Source organism: Nelumbo nucifera, chromosome 6, assembly GCF_055504915.1.
Source record: "Nelumbo nucifera cultivar China Antique chromosome 6, China Antique-T2T, whole genome shotgun sequence".
Lineage (NCBI taxonomy): Eukaryota > Viridiplantae > Streptophyta > Magnoliopsida > Proteales > Nelumbonaceae > Nelumbo > Nelumbo nucifera.
In genome coordinates this window covers 25,963,104-25,987,641 of record NC_142654.1, presented here as the reverse complement: position 1 = coordinate 25,987,641, position 24,538 = coordinate 25,963,104, and the positions used below count along the sequence as shown (strand labels likewise).

The following is a 24,538-nucleotide window of genomic DNA, read 5'->3' as shown; positions in this document are numbered from 1 at the left end:
CCCCCCTCCTTCCCTTTGCTTCTATTTTGAACTATTACTTCTCTCTATACACTATAGCTTGTGTCTCTCTTCTACTAAGTTCTAACATTTGTCATCTTGTACACCAATTACAGTTTACGTATTCGGATTAGATGTTTGGACACGTGTCACGCATGCAGGATCAAGGATCCACCTTTCACTGGATCCCACCAAAGATATCTTCTTTTGTCGGAGATCAATGTAAAAAGCAATTTCGCTGCCATCCGATCTATAGACTACTTTTTCTTTGTAGGACACGCTCTTCTATAGCAACACTGATTTTTGACCTAGGACCAGAAAATTTCTTTAGACTGAGGAATGAGGACGGGACCGACAACTGGACCTACTGACCTGGACTCAGACTACTACGTGGAAAGGAATGGATGGGTCTCTAAAGTTTTGGGTATCATCACAGTGATCAAACTCAACTGCATGAACCGGTCCAATCAATTCACGTAGCTGATGACAATGATATGGGACTACAGAGAACTTAAAAGGATCGTTTGGTTCGTGGGAATAAGGGTCTAGAATCAGAATCAGAATGATTGGTTGGAATAGGGTCCATTCTAATTTCAACCATTTGGTTGGGCAGAATTGAAATTCCATTTTCATTTTTGGTGGAATGAATTCCCTCATTTAAGGGAATAGACATTCCCTCAGCCGAAACTTTATTTTTTTTTTTGTTTTTTGTTTTTACTTTTTGGTTTTTGGGAAGCTTTTAGCATGCTTTTTATTATTAAAAAAATTGGGGGTTCGAAACACCTGAAAACAAGCGTTTTGGATCGTATCTTTTTCAAAAGATATGATACGATACGTTTCGTATTAGATGTATCGTATCGATACTTTGAACCATAATTCCAATTCCTATTTGAACCAAACAGACTATGGAACTTCAATTTTAATTCCAATTCCAATTCTGAGAGTGATTCCGAGTCTGATTCTGATTTCAGAAGTGAACCAAACGGACCAGAGAAGACCTTTAAGTCTTTAACTTTTATTTTGGGTTATTATCAAAAACTCCCTTTCACTTTTCCCATTTCTCATAAACTTACCCTGAATTTTCTAAACCTCCGTGTATCCTCTATTCCTCTTATCAAAGATTTTTTGTTCTCTAAAACTTACTTTCCATTAACTCAAATCAATGTCAGCGACCATTAATAGAAATTGTTCAATTGAGCTATTGATTTCTTTTAATGATCAAATTAACCCCGATTTTTGTAGATTACTTGTTTGAAAAACAGGTGCAAAAAATGAATGTAAAATGGATATCTTTGGCTGTTTTTGGAAATGATGCAAATAGAGTGTAAATCCCAAGGTAAATTTGCACTCTTTTTACTTTTGTCTGTGTTTGGTAACATTACATTTATGCATTGACAAATGAGAGATCAATGCACATTTACATTGATAATAAGATGTAAAAGTATATCAATAAAATAAATAAATTTACATTCATGTGGGCTTTGATAAATTAAAAAAAAAAAAAAAAAAACATATACTTTATTGTAATTCATGTTTACATCCATTACAGCTAAAAGTCTATTTGGTAAGAAGATAAATTTGTCAGTATAAAACTAACCCAATTTTACAATTTATATCAACCATTTTACACTCTACATATTTACATTCACACTTATTTACATCGTTTTCAAAAGCAGCCTTTTTAACACCAGCCCATGTATTGCACAGGTCTTTTCTAGTTTTTATTCCTAAAAAAAACTTAAAGGGAGGGGTAATGTAATAAATTTATAAAAAAAAACGTTCATCTCGTAACAGTAGATATCTAACAGGAGGGTCTTCAGAGATTTTAAGTCAGGATAAATAAAAAAAGTAAAGAGGAGTTTTAAATAATAATAACCTTGTTATTTTTCAAAATCCCTAGGGCGAGGACCAGTGGACCACCATCAGCCGATTGGTCAGACCAGACTCGCCCCACTAAACGAGCTAAGCCAGCCATACGGATGCTCGGTCAGACCAAAGCCTGAGCCTGCATACTCGACAGCAAGGTGGACACTGGACACAGCATATCGAAAGCCAACAGACCATAGGACAGTGAATCTTCATACAGAATTAAAATTGAATATGCAGAAATACAGATAATAACACAGTAATGGAATTGTTATCCTACCGATCGACCTCCCTCTCCTTGAGGAGTGAGTGAAAACATTGTTGTCACAATCGTCTCTTTATCATCTCCACGTCGCCCATCAAATCACCCAACTCTTTGTCTATGATTCACCACGATCTTATCTTCCTTGAAAGAGAGACCAGAGTGATGGACTAGCTCCAGCTAGCCTCTCTTTCATCTGGGGCCTCTTGATGGTTACTTCGTACAATCTTGCCTTCATCATTCACCCACTTGAGTCTTTTATCGAATTTCTGTCTCTTAAAAGATATATTAAGAGCTCATTCCACCAAACAGAAGAAAAACCAAAGTTGTAATCGGTTCAAGAACTTCTGTAGTTCATGAATGGCAACAAGGGAACTGTATCCTTGAAATGTACTAGAGTTGAAATTCGGGTTGGTTCGAGTTAGCATTTCACACTGCTTTAGGTTCGGGTTTTTGGGTTGATTTCATTCGAATTTCGGAAAAAAAATCCAACCCAAGTTACACCCGTGATAGGCACTGCTTTAAGAGAGGATCCTGCTGCCTAATTGCAGCTTAATTACAACAAAGCTATTAATTTTTCTTTTTTATTTATTTTTTTTTTTTGAACTGATTGGATTAATTATATACTAATACTAGCAAGGTTATCCAAAAACGTATTGACCAACAAGTAGCAGAGAAATTTTAATTTAGAACAACAATAGATTAATTTGTTTCACCTAATTAAGAACAATTAAGTGTTTGGCACAAAGTTCATCATGAGATTATTTCTTCAGGTTCTTTAATTGGTCTTTTGCTTTGGTCTGTCTAACCTCTTTGCAAAACGAGAACCTTAATCAATAATCTCCTTTGTTTTTTCTTTTTGTGGTTGTGGTCAACTTTCTTTTGTATGGTTAAGATTATTGATTGGGCCCCATTTAGTGGTGGGAACCCTGATCCCTAAGTACACTTCCAGTGAGACCCACATTAGAATTCTTGCAACCAGGATATCCTGATGAGATCATAATGGGTATTTTAAATAAAGTTAGTTGGTAAGCAAGCCTACCCAAAGATAACATAAAGAGATTTATATCTAAAATTGGATTAATCACCTTCTGAAATTTGGTCCATCTTCATTATTAATTAATTTTGGATTCTCAGTGTGATCTGATATCTCGAATGAGTTATAAACATTTACTTTGTTCATTATTTATATAAGTATATTAGGCTTCCTTATTTTCTTTTGTAAATGTTTGTTTCTAAAATTGGACAATTGCCATTTATTTAGAAAAAGGTTCACACTATGATTTTAACGAATTACTCATTTTTTTAGTACTCCCTCATTGAACATTGCCAATTGTTTTCACCAAATATACTTTATTGACTTATTATTTAATTAAAGGTTATGGCTGTGAAAAGGGACGTGTATTCATTGACTTGATAATTAAGTTACAAATTGATATTTTATAGGGGATTATTCATTGAGAAAGAGAAAGAGAGGGAGACACTTTGGTTAAGTTTGGAAGAAATACAAATGCAAATATGTAGAGTGTAAAACCTTATATTTTGTATCATTTTGTATGTATTTACATTATACATATTTATATTTGTACTCCTTCCAAACTGAGCCTTTGGGAAAAATTCAATGTTAAGACTTAATAGTTTAGGTTGAAAACGAGTTCTATCCATGAGAATCTTATCAGCACTTACCCACAAGATACATCACAACCACACATCCAAAACATCTATCATACTTGTATGTTCTCATTTATGTGTCTTGTGGATATATAATGTAGATAATAAGTTTGGAATGAGCTATAATATACATCCAAGTAAATACATACCAACTCAAATGGGTAATTCTAAATAAATCTTTAAATAAAGAGTAATTCCTCCACACCATAAAGTCAAGATTGAGCCAATCAACTATAAAAACCTTGAATTACAAGTGGATAGCTTAGTAAATTCATGGGGTGGTTGGCTATTTAGCTTTACCATACATAACTAGCTTTCATGGCTGCACTATAGTATTTGCCATAAATTAATTTGGCACAATACAAGAAGATAATTGAAACTAAGGTTATGTTTGGTTTGAAGGAAAAGATAGGGACAAAGTTTGTAAAGATTTTTCTACTTTTTCCTTTAAATCAAACACAGCCTTAATGTAGCCAATACAAACAAAAAATAAAATAATGTGTTTGGATATAAATGAACTTGTTGGAAATGGCATTGGCCAAGTTGCAGGGGCATTTGAATGCACAAGTGGAACATAGTGGATATGAAACTATCCTACTAAAATAATTATTAAATCGGAATTGGGACCATTTAAGGATTTCAACAGAGAAAATAGAACCTGTTTTTAGGTTTATTGTCAATGTGGCGATGATTATATTTTACTTTAAACAACTCGAAATTGTTCAAATTAAAAGGATTGCATCAATCACAGTCTCTCAGATGAAGCATTTTGCCGCAGATCATGTCAAAGTATGAAAAAAAAAATGTGGGTAAATAATTAAAATAAATTGTTCCAGGATTTGGTCTTTTGTGCACAGGAATTGAATACATGAGCTGGGTTAGATACATGGACGCCCATGTCTCTCACGCACAAATTTGGGGTGCATTTGGGCTGGCCTCATCTTGAACATAGTGCTTATAATCATCGTTTAGACAAGCCCAAAATCAGTGGATGAGCCTAAATATCTAGTCTCAGGCCAGGATTGATCTTAGATGGTGTTTGATAAAACTATAGCTCTAATCACTAAAACCTAAAAATCTGCTTCAAACTCCCATCGACCTTTCTGCACGCTACAGAGGCGGTCATGATCGTCTCATCAAACTTTCTGTATCCATGAATGTCGCCTCTGAAATTATATTATTATATAATGCACTTTTCTAATATCCACTAGGAACCCTAATTATGCATCTATCTCATTTGGGCCTCCACAGACTATTTCTTAAAAGCGCATGAGAGACAAGGAAGCCTTCTGTAAGCTCTTCTTTTATGTTTGCATTAAGTGTTTTCATAGTGATGCAAAAATTTTGGGTACATTTGTATTCTATCAGAAGTTCAAAATTAGCATCTGTTTGATTTGAAGTTATCAAAATCCTCCAGAATCAGAATTGGAATGGTTTATTCTCATAATATATTTGATTCAGACAAGAATAAGAGTAGAAATTAGAATTAGCAAGAATAAGATTTCATTCCCAAGTGAGGGGCAGGGAATGGCCATTCCAACAGAAATGGGAATGGAATTTCAATTCCACCCAATCAAACAGTTGGAATTGGAATAGCCCATTCTGATTCCAATTCCAAACCCCTATTCTCGCCAACCAAGTGGGGCATTATTACTTCTACCCAAGTACTTTTCAATCTTCCCTTAGCTCTTCTAGAGTCCCTTCAGCTTGTAAGACACATATTATGTACGAAAAGTATATATATTTATGTATTATGTAAAAACATTTCCATAAATTCTTTTTTTTGTTCTATTTTTTTTTTATATTGGACTATAAAGCCTGAGTAAAGTCCAAATTAAAGATAGATCTGAAAAGCATTAGTAAGATGATTTTTCAAACCTAAATAACTAGTCTAAACTCGATCAAACCCACTTAATTCTAACCTAAGTTTTATTGAGTTTAGCAAATCAATTTCAAAGCTTTCAAAGAGTCTCATTAGGACCGTTGGCCATATTCGAAGTATTTGCTTTAAAACACAAATTATGGATAAAAAAATTAGGTTAACTTGGATCAATTAATCTTCAAGGTAGGACCCATTGAATGGTAATTGGTTTTCATCATCGAAAACAGATGGAAGTTGAGGCTCAAGAATGATCTAATGGTTTCCATGTCTCTAGACCCAAGCTTTTGCGTAGTTCATATTTTCCACCAATATTTTTAGAATGGTTGTCTGGAATTTATGGAAGCAATTAGATTCTTTATAATTTAAATCTGCCATTGAAGTTGAAATGGCCGAGTTGGTCTAAGGCGCCAGATTAAGGTTTTGGTCCGCAAGGGCGTGGGTTCAAATCCCACTCTCAACAATATTGTCGTTTTCACGTAATGTTATTTAGATGGCTTCTGGTTGCCGGCCGATCCAGTGGGGGTCCACGAAAATAAAGGCCCGAGGGATCATGTGGGACCTAAGGAATATTACGATGGAATTGCGTGCGCAAACGTAGTTGCTGCTAGTACAAAGCAAAGGGGCCCCCACTTTAATAGATTATTACAACAACCGACGGATCTTGTGGGGCCCATGGAATTCAAACGATCAAAGTGGGACCAACGGAGTATGTAATATTTAAGAGTTAAGGTCCCATGTGATATAATGTCATGTCACATGGGAACATGAAGCCTTCAAAGACAGGAATGAGGAGGCAAACATTTTCATACGTGGGCTTCTCATCCTGGATTCCAGGTTTTATGGATCTGGTTAGGGAGGCCTGAGCGGCTTCAGGTTATTTTAGCAAATGGGAGAAAGGAATTGCTTTGAAGCTACTCTTCTAGGCCCAGTTCGTTTGGAACTTGCCTTTTTTTTTTTTGATTGGGGTCCCAATTTCCCATGCGGATATGACTCGAGAAAAATGGCTTATGATTTAGGTGTATGGTTTGATTACCTGACTCCTGACTCTTGACGACTGAAAAGCCATTTTTGTAAACAAAAGAACAGTATCAGTGACTGGCTAAAACTCTCTCTCTCTCTCAATTTGCTTAAGGTTTATATTGGGAGATACTATTAATACCACTTCAGGTAAAATTGTATGTGAACTGCATTCTGTAATTTCTTTGTATAAATTCATCTCAGAGGTGCTTAGCTTCAAGAATTGAAGTTTTGGTTGGTGCTTGGCTTTTGGTCCAAAGCAATCTGCTAGGCAGGTAGATTATCCGTGACAAATTTTCCCTCTTTTATTAAGACAGGTCCAAAGCAATCAGAATCAGAATTGGAATCGAAATGGTCTATTCCCATAGTCTGTTTGATTAAGACAGGAATTGAAATCAGAATTGGTATAAACTGGAATGAGACTTTATTCCCAGAATGGCCATTCCCTCAAATGGGGAATGCCATTCCAACTGGAATGGGAATGGGATTCTAATTCCACCCAATCAAACAGTTGGAATCAAAATGGCCCATTCTAATTCTGATTCCAAATGTCTATTCCCGTGAACCAAACACCCCCTTATTGTAGAATTGTGTGTTGTTTATTGTAGAGCTCCATGAGAAAATTGGGTGTTGTTAGGAATAATAAATTGTTTTATTGTAGAGCTCCATCGTTCTCACGTACACTCTCTTTGCCTTCAAAGTTAGCAAGAGCTTCGTCCCTTCTTGTGGAGTCTCCCTAAATTGAAAAATAACTCCATTACCATGGGTTTTGCTCAGGAAGTTTTCCAATAAAACATCTACGACCACCTTGCCATCTCTACAATGCTGAACATAAATAACCGTCAGAAGCTAGTCATCGAAGATGAGAAACAAGCTTCAGACCTGGAAACTGCATCTCTCTGTCATGTAGTTTGGCTTGAAGTGTAATACAGCATTGAATAGCTTTCATGTTTCATCTCTAATTCTCTACTGATCTAGTACAGTTTGATAATACCTCAATGATTTTCTGTGGCAGGGCCTGACTGAAATTTTCATGGAGTCGATAGTGGTACACTCTGTCGTCCAATAGAAGGAGAAATGCTGTTTGTTTGATTACAGAGTGGCATTTCTCTGCAAAGGAGAAAAACGATGCATTCACTACTCTTCTAATATGCTTTTTAAGGGAATATATCTTGTAGCTTTTATTAATAGGAGACAGATCAAGCCATGGGAAGATGTTATTTGAGCTATATGACTCGTTTTGGAGATACTGGATAATCGGAATTAGGTTGGTTTGACTATTTGAGTGGTCTATTTGGAATTAGGATGTGGAATTAGGCCCACAGATGTGTGATCTACCCAAGTGGATAAGACCACGATAAGAGTGTTCTATTTGGAATTAGGATGGTTTGATCCAGGTTAAGTATGCTGGAATCTGAGGTATTGCCTGCAACCATTTTTAAATGATGTTTTGGTGGCATATGCTGCAAAGCATGGGAATTGGGAAGGTCATCATAAAAACTTTATAGAAGAAGAATAATTGTCTCAGAACTTGATGTGGAATTAAGTCGCCAAGTCAAAAAGTGTTGAAAGTTTGCTGGTAGTCTTGGATTCTCAGATTGAGGAACCTTTTTTGCCGCACAAGCAGGCAAATGCAAATGAGAATGTTTTTCTTTTGAAAAACTTAGTTGGGATATCAAGAACAGCGTAATGAGACTGCAAACTCTGAACTCATTGATCCCTCTTTTTGTTGATGATCACACATCTGTGGGCCTTTTTTTATGCCTTAACTCTTCTCTGTCCTGTAGAAGAAGATGCTAGCCGGTTGAGATACAGAAGTGAAGAAGATGCTAGCCGATTTAGAGGATGCCTTGAACACCCCCAGGCAAGTTTTAGCTGCACAAGTGGAGATAATTTTACTACTCAAGTATGATGCCCTAGATTCCATAATAAAAGGTAAAATTTAAACAAAAAGAAAACACAGAGAAAGATATCGTTTGTACAAAATATGCTCACAAATATTGCTTTGAATAAAAATATATTGTAGTCTTCATTGATCTGTAATGGCATTTCTCCTATCTGACATACTGTTATTTTATATTCTTCAATCACTGAGGATTCATCCAACCATGGTGCGCTTTCGACCTCTTTGTCGCACTGTAAAATATTTTAGAAAAGAAAATGAAACCAGTAAGATTGAGATAAAAACAATGAGCAACCATTTTCAAATGTGGAGAAAATAAATAATAGAGCTGCACCTTGAGCTAACTTGTTCAATGTGGATGACCACTGCTTCGATGATTTCCTGTAAGCAGCCAGTATCTGATCCATCTGTCCAAAAGGCAAACTATGAGGATCTTGATATTTATATGGAAATAAGAAAAACAGAGAAAGAGGCCTGCTGGACATACCACATTCCCGCATAAGGAATGCATTGACAGCAAAGCTCTCTCAAGTACATATAAGTCAACTGCCTTGTCTTCTGGAAGAGTTGATGTGAAGCTCAGACCAAAGTCAATGAGGACCTGACATAACAGCAGGGTCAAAGAATAACAACTAACACGATTTTTAAGGTTTGAATGTGTGTGAAAATGTGGAAGGCAGGATCCAAGAGCTCACCAGTTGATTGGTACCACTTCGGATTAACATATTTGATGTTGTCAGGTCACCATGAATCAGGCCACCATCATGTAATTTCCCAACTGCATCACCAATCTGTGTTGCAATGTTTTCCATTCTTTCCTCGACAACACCATGCAAACCAAAGCCAAGAAATATGTCTTTAACAGAGGGACCCTCTACATATTCAAATGTTAGGGTATGTAGTACAGGGTCAACAGCATACAGTACTGGTGTGGAAACACCAAGTCGTCTTGCTTTTGTCATGCACCGAGCCTCCTGCAATGAAGATAGAACCATGACAAGTTGACCATGTACCAACTCATAGATTCTAGGAATAGAAACTACATCGGTTGAAACCAACTCTCTTGAAAGAAACTAACCGCATTCAAGCGTTTAAGGATAATTTTTGAGTCTAATATCGGATGCCTATACTTCTTTGAGAAACGTTCCTTGATAATTGACCTCCTTCCTACAAAAGTTGACTCGTATACTCTCTGCAAAAGGCAAAAACAAGCATTAGAAGCAGGTGTGTGTCAAAGTCAAGTTCTTGGAAGTAGAGAAAAAAATGAAATTCGCTTACAGCTTCTGCACCCTGCTTCAAGAGAACAAGGGAATGGTCTTTTACATTCTGATCAATCTCCATAACGAAGAGTTCAGTTCAAAATGGATGTCTCTGACTGCAGTCACCATGGAGAACTATTACTTGATGAAAGGATCAAGCAAACAAGAAATGCAGAGAAGCCCATAAATTTGTACTGTCAATTGACTGTTTATTTTCTGTTGTTCATGAGCAATCTAATCATAATAAATAAAATATATGCAACCACAGTGCAGTATGTCAGGGCACAAACACCAATATGTAGCAAAAAATTAAAACATCAATACTTGTCACAATTAACAATCTTTAAGCCGATAAATGGGAATTCTTATCTGACTTACGAACAAAACTTAGATCTAGATCTACATGTTAAACCTTCACCTCTGAAATCTAAGAGAATGTTGAAGTAAAAGAAAATGATTTTTCTACAAAAATAATTCTTATTTATCACATTTATTTTTATTTAATATAATGAATATATAATATTAGAGATCTGTCCAATTTTTCAAAAAAGAATCTGTAATTTCTTTTTTTGTATTTTTATATTTTTATTATTTAATTATGATGTCATGAGTTGATGCATTTGAACCAGACAGTTGAGCCGCTGAACTGCCACCTGGATGCAAAATTGGTTCTATTTACAGGACAGTTTTAAAAACATTAATTCAAAATACTTGTGAAGCATACCTCCTAGGTTTTAGATCAACTCAAATGCAGAACATTTCCCTTCAGCCAGAATGAGGGCATTAAGAAGAAAAGCATACATTCAAATAGAATGTACCCTTCCAATAACAAAATAATGAATTTTAGGCTAGTGCATTGGCAAAGTATTGGTATGCCTATCTCAGAATAGGAAGATAGTAGCATCCACTGTCCATAGAAAAATTGGATCACCATCATTCTGACAGTTAATTTTGCCAGTGTGAGCTTGTTTTGCACTGCTGATCCCAAACCCAGATAAAGGAGAGTTGTGTCAAGTTGGCAGGTGGCATTAAAACTTTTGCCAGAGTCATTTTGTGCTCATGCTAGGAAGTTGATACGAACTGAACAGAGTGGAATGGCAGTACAAGATTCATTTAGCCAACTTAATGTAGTTGAGACAAGGCTTAAATGAGTTGAGTTCATTCAAATAATTAGATTTGATTTAAGGGAGAACATGCCTGGTAAGAGGTTCATCTCATTGACAAGATTAAAAAGTGATTTCTTAACTTATCTTTATCATTAATTTCACCATTTTATCTTCTTCTAAGTTGGTTCATAGAGAGAGAGAGAGAGAGAATGGTAGTATCTTCTGTTTGTTGTGCGACTGTGCATAAAAAAAAATCAAGAAAAGGAATTATAGAGAAAAATAATAATATTATTACCTATTCGATTATATACAGAAAAGTATAAAAATTACCTAATCACTTCTTTGACTCCTCAACCTGAACCCACTCCACTTCCTAGTTCAATCAAGTACCTAATGTCCTTAAATATTATCCCTACACTAGTTAGATGATCCAGCAATTTCAACTCATTAAAGTTCTAACATTTTTTCATGCTGGTAACTTATGATACCCAGATGCCCTATACATGCCTAGTGTAGCAATGTATATGATACCAGATACTGCACAGATAACACTTCTAAAATATATAAAATAGTAATCTTTAACAAATTATACTATTAAAAAAATCTGTACATATTGGAAATTTAATTAAATATGGCAACATAAGTCTTGAGAAATGGCATTCAACTTCAAAAACTAGGTATGAAAGCAGAGAGTCATATCCCCATTTCCCATATCCACTGTGTCCGCATCTGCATCTGGGCATCATATCTTATAACAGACCAAAGTACTTTATTCTGTGCAAAATCTAAGCTCAAATTTCATCTCTTCCATTCCCTTCTAACAGTTTCTGTAATGTCAATATAAGGCAGAACAACAACAGTAGTGACTGTGCCACTGATCTTCTCTTGAATGCAGTTTTTCAAGCCCAGATAAACTGTTCCTTGCAATCATGTCATCTAGTCCTTCAAGCATGAATATTGCCCTTATTCCATCAAACAGTAGGATGAAAAAAGGCCTTAGTTTAGTTAGTTCCCTTATGGGATTTCAAGTATTCATTCTGGTAAAAGAATATCCAGTCATTTGGACAATTCATACGCTTCTAGTGATTTGAACCTGAATACACCACTCCTGTTGTCTCTCTCTCTACTTTCTATGACATCAATGTTAAAGTTGAAGAGTGGTTGTTGCTTCATACAGAGAAGACCAAATTGACTAACAAGAAAAGATTTAATCCCTTGTCAAGTCACCTCAAGGGGAAGTTATTAATTAACGGTGCTATTAAAAAAAAAGGTCCTCAAGACCATAAAATATATCACAAATCATTACCAAGATCTAACTGGCAGATAGATATTGGATGCACAGCTTAGTAAGTCCCTATACAGTGTACCCTCCCAAGACTACAGATAACTAGTAATATCATTGAATGATAGCCCTTTTTTAGCCCAGTAGTTGACTAGCAGAGAGATAGATATTAAAAGGGGAAGGAAGCCTGATAAATTTTCTTTCATCTCTACCTTTTTAGGAGAGAGAATAAAATGCGATAACAACAGGAAAATTTAGGTTGCTGTTATCTCTAGGCTTTCCTTAACTAATAAGGCAGTTCCATGTCAGAATGCATTTTCAGATGCTGTTTGTTTCTTCTTTTTAATACCCATTTTTCAAATGGTTGTGTCTAGACCTTCAGAAATGAGGAAGGTCAGATTGTTGCTTTCTTCTTGAACCCAATAAGAGTAGGAGATTCCATAAGGGCTGAAATTATGGATATTATGGAAGGTTTGCAAAAAACAGAGGAAATGGATGTGGAAAAGTTCATTATTGAATGCTACCAAAGGGTGTTTGTATCTTCAACAATTGTATTAACTTTAATCTTCATCTTTAATGAAATCATTTGTTGGTCAAAAAAAAAGATCATTATTGAAGGAGATTCAAAATTGATGGTAGGATAGTGTAAAAAAGTGAGGCTGCTTTCTGTTCCTACACTAATGAAGTAAAAAGGTTCAGGTAGCTGAACAGAGATATGGAGATGTGAGGGTTCATTGGATTCCAAGGGAAGCCCATAATAGCTTGGCTGATGCTCTAGCAAAGCAAGGGGTGGGGAGAGAACAAATGTTTTGGTCACAGTTGTAAGGAAAAGAAAAAGAAGATTAAATAATAGAGATGAGACTCCTTATAAAAAGAACACCTGTACATAAATGGACTTTTTTGCTTTATAACTAATAAATTTGACAGTCATTGATCAAAAAGAGATTGTGTTTAGTGTTAACTCTGTTAGTAGCAAATCCAAGTGGCAGACAAACATACAGATTCCAGGCAAAGAACACTGTATTGTTCAGGAACAATGCATATTCAGAAAAGATACCAATGCATGCATGTATAAATTATTCACAATAAAATTCAGGGAGAGTAAAACACACAACTTGATGACTGCAAACAAATCAACCTACCCATTCTGAAGCATAGTTGTTAAGGTGATGCCTAGACAACAAGGCACCATGGAGGGTTCCTTCACTTAAACACCAAGCTATTTTGTACATGGCGCTGTGAAATATTTTGTATATTTTTTAGATTATAATAATAAAATAGATATTATTAAACTAAATTATTCATTTTGTAGATTTATAAACTAGTTTCTTTTTATTATTTTCTTATTTGTTATGGTTCAATCAACACACATGTTGGTGTATGATGTCTTGAACTCTCAAGAACTTAGAACCTAAAATAATGAGCAAGGAAGAACTTAAGATTTTGTCCAATCAACCCATTTCTTCTTTTCCTAGGACAAAAATAGGGGCTCAGCCCCTACATTTTCTGAATTTTCTTTCTTTTTTCTTTATCTTCTCATGAATATGTTGATTTTCTATGATCTAACATTGAAGGTTATAGAGAATTTCAAGTGAAAACTGGTTGGTGGTTGCTATGGAACCTAGGGAATTACTGTAGAATTCATGATTTTAATTAAAAAAAAAAAAAAAAAACTCCGTCACCTCACTTAGGAAACTAGGCAACAAAGCACCTACCCTGTCCTCGCCTTGGTGCCTTGAAAACTATGTTCTGAAGCTTAATATACATCTCAAAGCAATGAAGAGAATGTTCCACACTTTTTCCCTGTGCTGTCAATTGCTCAATCCTTTCTTTTGCCTTGTTCATGTTCATTCTGTAAAGTTTCTCCACCAGCATTGCATACTTGCTGTACTTAGGAACCATTTCTTTCTACCCTATTTCCTCAAAAAGACACAGGTTAGATGTAGCTTCTCATTTGTACATAGTCCATGCATCAAGACAGTGCAGGTCCCAAGTTCAAAGCTGATGTCCTTTTTAAACATTACATCATTTCTTTTTTTTTCTTTGATAGATATTTTAATTATAACATCTAATATATTGAAAATGACTTTCATCCAATTCTCTCTACAATGCATCTTAAATATAGGGGCAGACATTTTGAGATCAGGCTTGCAGAAGCAATCCTCTATTTGCTGAACAAGCTTTGGAGCATTTTCTTCTTTGTGAATGCTTACAAGCAGCCAAGATCATAGTATAATAAGTTGTTACACTTGAGAGTAAATCCATGGCTCCATGCTTTGACATCTCCTCACATGCTTCACAACCATCGTTAAGCCTTCCAAATTCCAGGCTTCCAACTTAGGATGTAAATCAAAGAGTTGTAGAAAGAAGCATTGGAATACAACCATTCCTCTGTATCCTTTGATAAACTTCTAATGATTCATTGGTTTTGTTGAGTTGGGCCAATTTCTAGTTATTGGGCCCAGTTGTTTTGTTCTTATTTTAAGTTGTTAAGTTAGGAAGTTGTTGGGCTTTAGGCCCATTAGCTTATGTTTTTTTTAAGTTGTGACTATTCAGCTACTTTAGTAGCCGCCCTACTAAGGGCATTCTTGTAATCTTTCATTCTTTTAAGTTAAGTATAAAATATAATGAGGGGTTGGCGGCCAGAACTAATTCAATTCTGGTTAACATCCCACTCTTTCTTTCCTCTCTTTTCTTCTCTACTACTGAAACTCTTCATCTTCTTCTTCTTTCTGCACAAGGAATCCATCCTGATTTACAAACAGTGATCAGTGTTTTAAAGCGCGGAGGCATGACGCAAGGCGTTCCACTACCTAGAGGCGTGAGGCGTAATTCAGAACGCAAGAGGCATAAGCCTCCCGAACACAAGGAGGTACAAACAGTGATCAGTGTTTTAAAGCGCGGAGGCGTGATGCAAGGCGTTCCACTACCTAGAGGCGTGAGGCGTAATTCAGAACGCAAGAGGCGTAAGCCTCCCGAACACAAGGAGGTGTAACCCTCCTTAAGAGGAGGGGGGTTATGAGGAGGATGAAAAGGAAGGGGGGATCTCATTTTTTCTTTATTTTTAATAAAAATCTTTTATATTAAGAAGAATAAAGATGCATAACAGTAGTTCAAAGGGGGGGTCTTGTCGAAGAAAAGGCGAGCGAGCGAAGCGCCCAGCCGAAGGGACAAGGGGCAAACCATTTTCTTTCCCCTTATCTTTTCTTCCCTTCCCTTACTTTTCTTTTCTTTCCTTTTCTCTTTTTTTCTTCTCTTTCCTTTCCTTTTCTTTCCCTTTCTTTTCTTTTCCTTTCCTTTTTTTTCTTTTTTCTTTTTTTTCTGTATTTTCATATCAGATATGCATTTGGCGCAAGAGGCGTACACCTTTAGCCCGCCTCATGAGAAAAGCGCAAGAGGCGTACGCCTCTTGCACCTGAGGCGTACGCCTCAAAGGTGTCAGTGCCTCTGGCATACGCCTCGGGGCATTTTGGTTGCGCCTCGGGGCATTTTGGGAGCGCCTCGCCTGGAGGCTCGCCTCCAAGCATACACCTCCCACACCTTTTAAAACACTGACAGTGATTTCTACTTGGTATCAGAGCAAGGTCGAAGGTTCCTTGAGCTGTTTTCTCATGCAGCCCTAGGTCGGCCGACTGCATGGTGATTTAAGAGCCTAGCCTGATCAAAGATCTCAGGTAAGCCCAGTTTTTAGATTTTTTGGTGAATCTGTTTTGCCCTGTCTCATCAAAATCAGGAAAAACTGGAGAAAGGGAGAGTCTTGTTTCTGTTGGACTCTTCAATTTTGACCTAGGAAGTGGCGCCCTAATTTTTTAGGGTTCCTTGGAGTTTTCTGTAGGGGGCGGTTCAAGTCTTGCGAGGTTTCTGGAGAGAGCGGCTGCCTCTTCTTTCTCTTCTCCCGTACTGCAGAAAAGGAATCTTTTGTGGGAGGACCATCTAGGGCACCAGAAAGGTGTCGTTGGTTCCAAAAGTGTTTAATTTGATCTTCTTGCATATTACAGTAATTTTCTTTGCACCTTTTGAGAAGTATGGATGGTCACGGAGTTGAAAACAAGCCCGGGAGTGAAATAGGACCAGTGAGAGGAGGTGTTGGAGACCTTTTCGGGGCTGGAATCTACAAAGATGGCCATTAGTGCTCGTGGGAAGTTAGGGTATATCATTGGTGAAGAAGTGAAACCCGAAACTAATAGCTCCCGGTGGGTACAAGAGAACTATATGGTGATGACTTAGCTGTGTAATTCCATGCTGCCCCATATAAGTAAAAACTTTTTCTGGGCAAATACAGCTAAGGAAATATGGGATGGGGTTGCAAAAACCTATTCACAGAGGGAGAATGTTGCTAGGACTTATCAATTGAGAAATCAGATTATTGCTACAAGGCAGGGAGATAGACCTATTGCAGTTTACTTTTCAGCCCTTAAAACCCTGTGGCAGGAGATTGACCATTTAGAGACATTTGCTTGGGAAACCAATAAGGATGCAGCTACCTAACAGAAACACCTAGAGAAGTATAGGGTATTTGAATTTCTTGCTGGCCTTAATCCCAAGTATGATATTGCAAGACAGCACATTCTTTCCAGGGACGGTGTTACCCTCTCCCAGGCATATGCCTTTGTGTTAGGGGAGGAGAGTAGGAGAAATGTGATGATGAAAAATTCTAGGTTTGATCAGTCAGGCATGGTTAGCACTGTGAGACCTAAACAAGGTGGAGAAGACCGGGGTGGCAATGAAATCAAGAAGGAAGACAAAAAAGATTTGATCTATGACTACTGTAAGAAGCCTAAACACACAAGAGATACTTGTTGGAAGCTTCATCCACATCTTGTGCCGAATAGACTCACATGACAATCACTGGTGACATTCCGGCCCCTCCTACTACACCTGCTCTGGAGTCTATTGCAGCTGTTGCAATAAAGGCCAAACTTGAGAGGTATGGGAAGTTTCTGAACCAACGGGATACAGCCAGTTCTAGTTCAGCAATAGGCGGACAGCAAGGTACAAGTGGTTCTGGTGGAGTTCATTCTACTTCCTTTGCTCACACAGGTAGTTCACATGCCACTGCAAATTATGTTTCTACTTCAAGTAAGGAGGGACCTCCTTGGATTATAGATTCTGGAGCCTCAGAGCACATGGCCCATAGCTCCACCATTTTTTCCTCTTACCAGCTTTGTTCTGGCAGAGACTTTCACAGCTGATGGATCTCATGTTCCCATTGCTGGGAAGGGGTCTGTCAAGATTGGTGATTCCATTTCCCTTCCCTCTGTCCTTCATGTTCCTAGATTGAGCACTAATTTGTTATTTGTTAGTAGTTTGATTAAAAACTTGAACTGTTCAGTAATTTTTTCTCCTGGTCATTGTATCTTGCAGGATCTAGATTCAAAGAGGACGATTGGGAGTGGCCGTGAAGTGAATGGAATCTACCTCCTGGATGTGCTTCCTCCTCATTAGTATCATCATGTCAGCAGAAATAGTGAGTTAGGGTCTGTGGGTCAAATTATGCTTTGGCATAATCGTTTGGGTCATTTGCCTTTTCCTTCTGTGAGTCTTGTGTTTCCAAAGCTATTTGAGTTTGTTAGTTTGTCAAGTCTGGAGTGTGAAGGTTGTCAACTTAGAAAGCATTGTAGACATTCCTTTAAAGCTAGTAATAAAAGGTGTTCTTCTTTTGATGTTATTCATTCTGATGTGTGGAGACCTTATGTTCCTTCTATGGGTGATTATCAATATTTTCTCTTATTTGTGGATGATTTATCTCGATATTCTTGGGTTTACTTGATGAGATCCTGAGATGAGGTACAATCCTTGGTAAGGCAATTTCATCAGATAGTACTAACACAGTTTGGAACACGAATAAAGGTGTTCAGATCAGACAATTCCAAGGAATATTTTGAAAAACACCTTGCTTCATATCTGTTAGAATATGGTGTTGTCCATCAGAACAGTTGTTCCTACAGTCCACAGCAGAATGGTGTTGCAAAAAGGAAGAACAGACACATTGTTGAAATTGCAAGAAGCATGGTGATCACATCTACAATTCCAGTTCAGTTTTGGGGTGACGCAGATCTCACGGCAGTATATTTGATTAACAGGGTGCCCTCTCGTATACTTGGATTCAGCACCCCATTCAGTCTTCTTTTTCCTGAGGGGAGATGTTTCATATTCCTCTCAGGGTGTTTGGGTGTGTCTACTTTGCACATATCCTTGGTCCTCACCGCTCGAAGCTTGACCCGAAGGCAAAGAAGTGTGTCTTCCTTGGATATGTAGAAAATCAGAAAGGGTATTGCTACTATGATCCAGTCTCTGGGAGTCAGTATGTTATTATGGATGTCACTTTTTTTTAGTCCACATACTTCTTCTCGAAGAATCCTTCTCGGGGGAGTGTTTTGGGGAAGTGACTGAGCAGTCTATCCCTCTCCCAGTTCCATTCCCTATGTTCACTCCTGTGCCTGATCCTCCTGTGTCACCTACCTTACCACCTCCCTTGCGTCCTGCTTCTCAACGTTACTCACGACAGAGACTTCACAGGGAGGTTGATTCCAGTGCAGCAGAACTCACATCACTTCCTGTCGGTTCCTTGGAGACTCCAGATTCAGCTGACACAAATTCAAGTATTCCTCTTGATCCCTCTATTGTTTTAGTTCTCATTGGTTCTACTAATCCCGTTATAGATAACTTTGACCTTCTTATTGCCTTCAGATTCACAGTACTTATCCTACAGTGGACTTTCTCCTTCCTATTGTGCTTTTCTTTCCTCTCTTGACTCTGTGTCTATACCCAAGGGTGTCAATGAGACTCTCTCCAAACCTGAGTGGAAAATAGCTATGAAGGAAGAGATGGAAGCTTTAATTAAGAATCAGACATGGGAGATTGTGGACCTACCAGAGGGCAAGGAGACTGTTGGATGCAAATGGGTTTACATAGTAAAATATAAGGCAGATGGAAGTATAGAAAGGTACAAGGCCAAACTTGTTGCAAAAGGGTATACACAGACCTATGGCATTGATTACTTAAAGACCTTTGCACCAATTGCAAAGATGACCTCTATTCGGATATTTCTTTCTCTTGTTGCCACATACTCTTGGCCCCTGTTTCAACTTGATGTGAAGAATGCTTTCCTAAATGGGGATCTACAAGAGGAAGTGTATATGGATCTTCCTGCTAGCTTCTACAATGATGCTAAAAAGGGAAAGGTATGCAGCCTTAAGAAGTCACTTTATGGCTTGAAACAATCTCCCAGAGCATGGTTTGACAGGTTCAAGAAAGCCTTGGTTGCTTTTGGCTACACTCAGACTCAATCCGATCATACCTTGTTTGTGAAGCGAAGGGGATCCTTGGTGTTAGTCCTAATTGTTTATGTGGATGATATTGTTGTCATAGGGAATGATCTAAGTGAGATTGATTGTTTGAAGAATAATCTACACAAAGAATTTGAAATTAAGGATCTTGGAGAACTTAGATACTTCTTAGGCATTGAAGTTGCAAGATCAAAACATGGAATTTTTATCTCTCAGAGGAAGTATGTCTTGGATCTTCTTCAAGAAACAGGGAAGCTTAAAACAAAGGCAATCAGTACTCCTATTGATCAAAATCACAGAATTAATGCATCAAAAGGTGAGCCAGTAAAAGACATTGGGAGATATCAGAGAGCTTGCAGGGCGGCTGCTATACTTGTGTATGACAAGACCAGACATTTCCTATGCAGTGTGTGGTAAGTCAATACATGCATGCTCCACAAGTCCAGCATTGGGAGATTGTTGACAGGATTCTTGCTTATCTGAAGGGACACCCGGGCAGAGGCATATTGCTTGTTGATCATGGACAGTTGAAACTAGAGGCTTATACAGATGCAGATTGGGCAGGATGCCTTGATGACAGGAGATCTACTTCAAGAGTATGCACCCTTGTTGGGGGTAACCTTGTTTGGTGGAAGAGTAAGAAACGGACAGTGGTGGCAAGATCAAGTGCTGAACCTGAATACAAGGCCATGGCACATGGAGTTTCAGAACTTCTCTAGATCCGTTCCCTATTGGGAGAGATTGGTGTACAGGCAGAAGAACCTATGATGTTGTATTGTGATAATCAGGCAGCAATTAACATTGCCCATAACCCAATTCAGCATGATTGGACTAAGCACATTGAAGTGGATAGACATTTCATCAGAGAAGGGGTGAATTCTGGGGAAGTTTTTCTCCCATACATTGCTTCTGATCTGCAGCTTGCTGATGTTCTCACAAAAGGTGTTGCAAGGAACAAGAGCATGATCTACGCAAGTTGGGAATGTGTGACATTTACTCCCAACTCGAGGGGGAGTGTTGAGTTGGGTCGATTTCTAGTTATTGGGCCCAGTTGTTTTGTTCTTATTTTAAGTTGTTAAGTTAGGAAGTTGTTGGGCTTTAGGCCCATTAGCTTATGTTTTTTAAGTTGTGACTATTCAGCTACTTTAGTAGCCGCCCTACTAAGGGCATTCTTGTAATCTTTCATTCTTTTAAGTTAAGTATAAAATATAATGAGGGGTTGGCGGCCAAAACTAATTCAATTCTGGTTAACATCCCACTCTTTCTTTCCTCTCTTTTCTTCTCTATTGTTGAAACTCTTCATCTTCTTCTTCTTTCTCTTCACAAGGAATTCATCCTGATTTACAAAAAGTGATTTCTATTGGTTTCTCTGCCTTTTGCCAAAGAATGCATAATAATAGTATAAGTCAAGGCATTTGGAGAGAAACCCTTGGACTGCATCTCATCAAGAACAGCATCAAACTTGTGGAAATCCTTTTCACCACAATAAAAACTAATATAAGAAAGCACACAAAGATGAAACCCACATTTTCTCTCTCTTCCATAATCAACTGGGCTTATCCAATTGCCTTGCTTTGCACCATTGATGTATCAAAATATTAAAAGTATGATAATTTGGATGTATGTCATTTTTGAACTCCAAAAATTCTACCCATGCATGCTCATCATTTCCCTCCCTGTATAATGTGGCCAAGAGCATGTCATAGCTGAAGTGTCCTTACTCATACCAAATTGTTCTATTTGATGGAAGGTTTCTCTTGCATCCGTCTATTTGCTAGCTACGGCATGCCTTCACATGATCCAACTTAGTGCTACCAACAAGATCAATCGTGAATCGTCCCAATTGAACCATTTCCTCAACCAATTCCAACTTAACATTAAACTGCTTTTATTTTCCAATAACATCAACCATTAGATCATAAGAGTTCATTGAATGTCTATCACCTATTTTCCTGTGGGCCCACTTAAAGAACCATAGGCTGAGTTCCAATCATTTTTTTGAGAAATGTTAACAATTTTATTGAAGAAAGGAGAGGTACACAAGAGTGTGTACAAATACAAAGGAGGGGCAAGACCCCTGAGAATTACACAGGAGGACAGGAATCACAGTATAGAGTCTCTAGAATAACTCCTAATTTTGCTAGACCATCTGCCATTGCATTTAGTTCCCTTCAGATCCAGGTTAGAGAAATATTCAAAGGAGCCAGGAGGTCCCTTGCCTCTGATAGGAAGTGACCAAGTCTCCAACGTCCAGTTTCCTGTTGTTCCAACCATCTTATAGTATTGGCTGAGTCACCTTCAATTGAGAAGCTTTGGATGCCCAGTTTGCTGACTAGGCGAATCCCTGTTAGAGCTGCTAACACTTCTTCCTTTGTTAAGTCAGCTATCCCAATCGGACCACTATAAACCCAGCATGTGTGGCCATTCTCATCTCTTAGAATTCCTCCATTGCCGGCAGCTCCAGGGTTACCATAAGCACTTCCATCAAAGCTGAGAGTCCAGATTCCTTCCCTTCTAACTAAAGGAGCTCTGGTAGAGAGAGGGGTAGGAGGGGAAGAAACCAGGAAGTTATATATGTTGCTGATGAGATCATTGATACTAACTACAGTAAACTCCTCTGAACTAGAGGCCCACAAGTTGCAGTAGTGGTAGATGTGGCTGATCAGTTCACCTTTAGATTTGGACCTATTTTCAAACAGCCGATTGTTTCTTTCCTCCCAAATTCCCCAAAGAACAGCGTGCTGTATTATCAACCAATAGGTCTTACCTCTCTTGCTCACCTATTCCTGCAGATGCTTAGGAGCCACCCAACTGAAGCCAACTAACTGAAGAAAGAAGTTCCAGATGCTGCTAGACACCTGGCAGTGTATGAAGAGGTGTTTTGTTGTCTCTCCTTCACATAAGCATAGTGTACAGGTGTGAGGGGAGATATAAAGTCTTCCAAGATTTTTCTTCTGCAGTAACTCACAGGTGTTCACTCGCTGCAGACAAGCCTCCCAAACAAAGAAATTCACTCTTGAGGGTATAACCTTGCACCAGATCTTCTTGTGAGGGAAATCACTGTCTCAAGTATCTGCAACCAGAGCTTCGAAGAAAGACTTGGACGAGAACTCACCTCCAGGGTGGGGTTTCCAGACTCGGGAATCTTGGGAATTTGGGGAGATGTAGGCTTCACTAAGATAAAGGAGTTCAGTTAGCTCACTGATCTCCAGATCCCTTAAGGGTCTTCTGAAGTTCAGGTTTAGGTTTCTTTCATTGCTGGATATGGGAAGGCACTGGGAGATGGTTGCACCCTTAATGTGGAGTTGCTCCACCACAAATCCATCCAGAATTTTATTCTATTACTGTTACCTACCTTGTATCTAATGAAAGAAAAAAAGAAGTTGTGAATAGCAGAAATACCTTTCCAGGGATTAGAGAGAGCTGATCGCCTGATCGGTTTGATTGGAGATTGCAGTCCCAACCATTTGCATTTAACCCATACTTACTGGTGATGATAGTTGCCCAGAGAGAATTTGATTCTGTGGGGAATCTCCACAGCCATTCTCAACCTTTTCAATAGTTTGTCAACCATGGTCATTTTTAAAATTGATATCAGTCTATTCTTTAGAATAGGTTGGTAGAACGGGGTTATTGCTTGGATAACAGCTACTGGCTACCAGAACCTATTCTTTAGAATCCTACTAATTTTATCAACTTCATGGTCAATCTCGCTTGACAAATGTCTTGTCTCTCTATTTTGGTCCTTCTGATTCCTAAACCAATTTGCAATTGTAGGAAGCATAAAATCATTTTCTGAGCCAGTGATGAGGCACTTCCCATCCTGTTGGAATTTAACCTAATCAGGAATCTCTGTGACTTAATGCTACGGAAACGCCTGAATAAGCTGTGATAAACTCCATTAACTGGGAGAATGACCATTGCCGATCCTAAAGGTTCTTTATGACGCAAGATTCCTAACAAAACTCACAACTTCTAAATTTTGTAAATGTAATCTATGAACTCGAGTTGTATTAGGTGAAAGAAGTGTATTCTAACGTAAGGAAGAAATAACAGTGAAAAAATCAATTTGGGTAAGTATGTGATCAGTTCATCCAAGCTTAAAGGTGGCATTTTTATAGTTTCTGCACTGATTTTATAGGAGACCATCATAACAAAAGGAGGTAAAGTTCATAAAAAAACTGGATGTTCAAATAAAAGTCATAGTTCCAAAGTGGGTACATCTGCAATCTGTAAAGAATTTGACTGAAACTGAAATGGAGAACGATATTTAAATTGAAAAAAAAAAAAGAAGTTCAACCAATCAAAACTATATATATATACATAGAGAGAGAAAGAGAGAGAGAGAGAGAGAGCGAAAAGAAAAAAAACGGTACCTCTGCTTTGTTGTTCTGGGGAGAGAAGGAAAAGATAGCGCAGCAACACTTCTCCTAACAGGACTGCTGTGGATAAAGTGAGAAAGTCAAGGTCGAGCCTAACCCTTAAATTCGTTCGGCTTTTTCTTTCTCAGAGATGGCCGATGAAAGCTGCGGTTAATTCTTAAATTGTTCCGCCACTCCCAACGGTAGTTTCTTACTCGCCCTAACCGGATAACCCGGATGATGACAGTCGAGTTAGGCAATGATAGTTTATACGACCCGGACCCTTGTGAAAGTGTGAAAGTGTGAAACTAAACCGAACGCATTAAAATGTGCAGCGCAGAGAGACAGAGAATTGCAGCCGAAACCCTGCCCACAGTGGGCCGGGCTTGGTGCCTATTGTACCCAGCACCCATAACCATAACCATAAGGGCAGACGGAAAATGGGGTATTCGATCCTCTGAATTCCTAGTTCATGCACTTAAGAGATGGCATGGGTTCTCAGCAAATAAAAACTTTGAAGATGAAAATTGTAAGCTGGATGGACGCCCTAGTATTAGACGCCAGGTTTAAGAATTTGTTAGAATCCACAAACCTGGTATTTGCTCTCTTCCAGAGACAAGAGTTAGCCCTAGTGCTAATAGTA

The 24,538-nt window shown here is 38.1% G+C and overlaps 1 protein-coding gene and 1 non-coding gene across 4 annotated transcripts; one reads left to right on the top strand and one right to left on the bottom strand.

The window, feature by feature from the left end:
* Positions 1-6,057: 6,057 nt before the first annotated feature.
* On the top strand, positions 6,058-6,138 carry TRNAL-AAG (transfer RNA leucine (anticodon AAG)). Its single transcript has one exon. It is a non-coding gene; the product is annotated as a tRNA-Leu (tRNA).
* Positions 6,139-7,432: 1,294 nt separating this feature from the next.
* On the bottom strand, positions 7,433-24,123 carry LOC104598638 (uncharacterized). Of its 3 annotated transcripts, none has more exons than XR_735412.3 (8): positions 23,911-24,121; positions 9,877-9,973; positions 9,677-9,790; positions 9,294-9,572; positions 9,086-9,199; positions 8,933-9,005; positions 8,691-8,831; positions 7,433-8,570 (listed from the first exon to the last, which is right to left on the bottom strand). XR_735412.3 is itself a non-coding variant. In XM_010260806.3 (8 exons), the coding sequence occupies exons 2-7, from the start codon at positions 9,937-9,939 to the stop codon at positions 8,794-8,796; spliced, it is 681 nt and encodes a 226-aa protein (XP_010259108.1). In that variant the 5' UTR covers positions 9,940-9,973; positions 23,911-24,123; the 3' UTR covers positions 7,433-8,570; positions 8,763-8,793. The 3 variants fall into 3 exon arrangements, 2 of the variants coding, with proteins under 2 accessions (XP_010259108.1, XP_010259106.1); XM_010260806.3 differs by having other exon boundaries at positions 8,763-8,831; positions 23,911-24,123; XM_010260804.3 differs by lacking the exon at positions 7,433-8,570 and having other exon boundaries at positions 8,589-8,831.
* Positions 24,124-24,538: the final 415 nt, after the last annotated feature.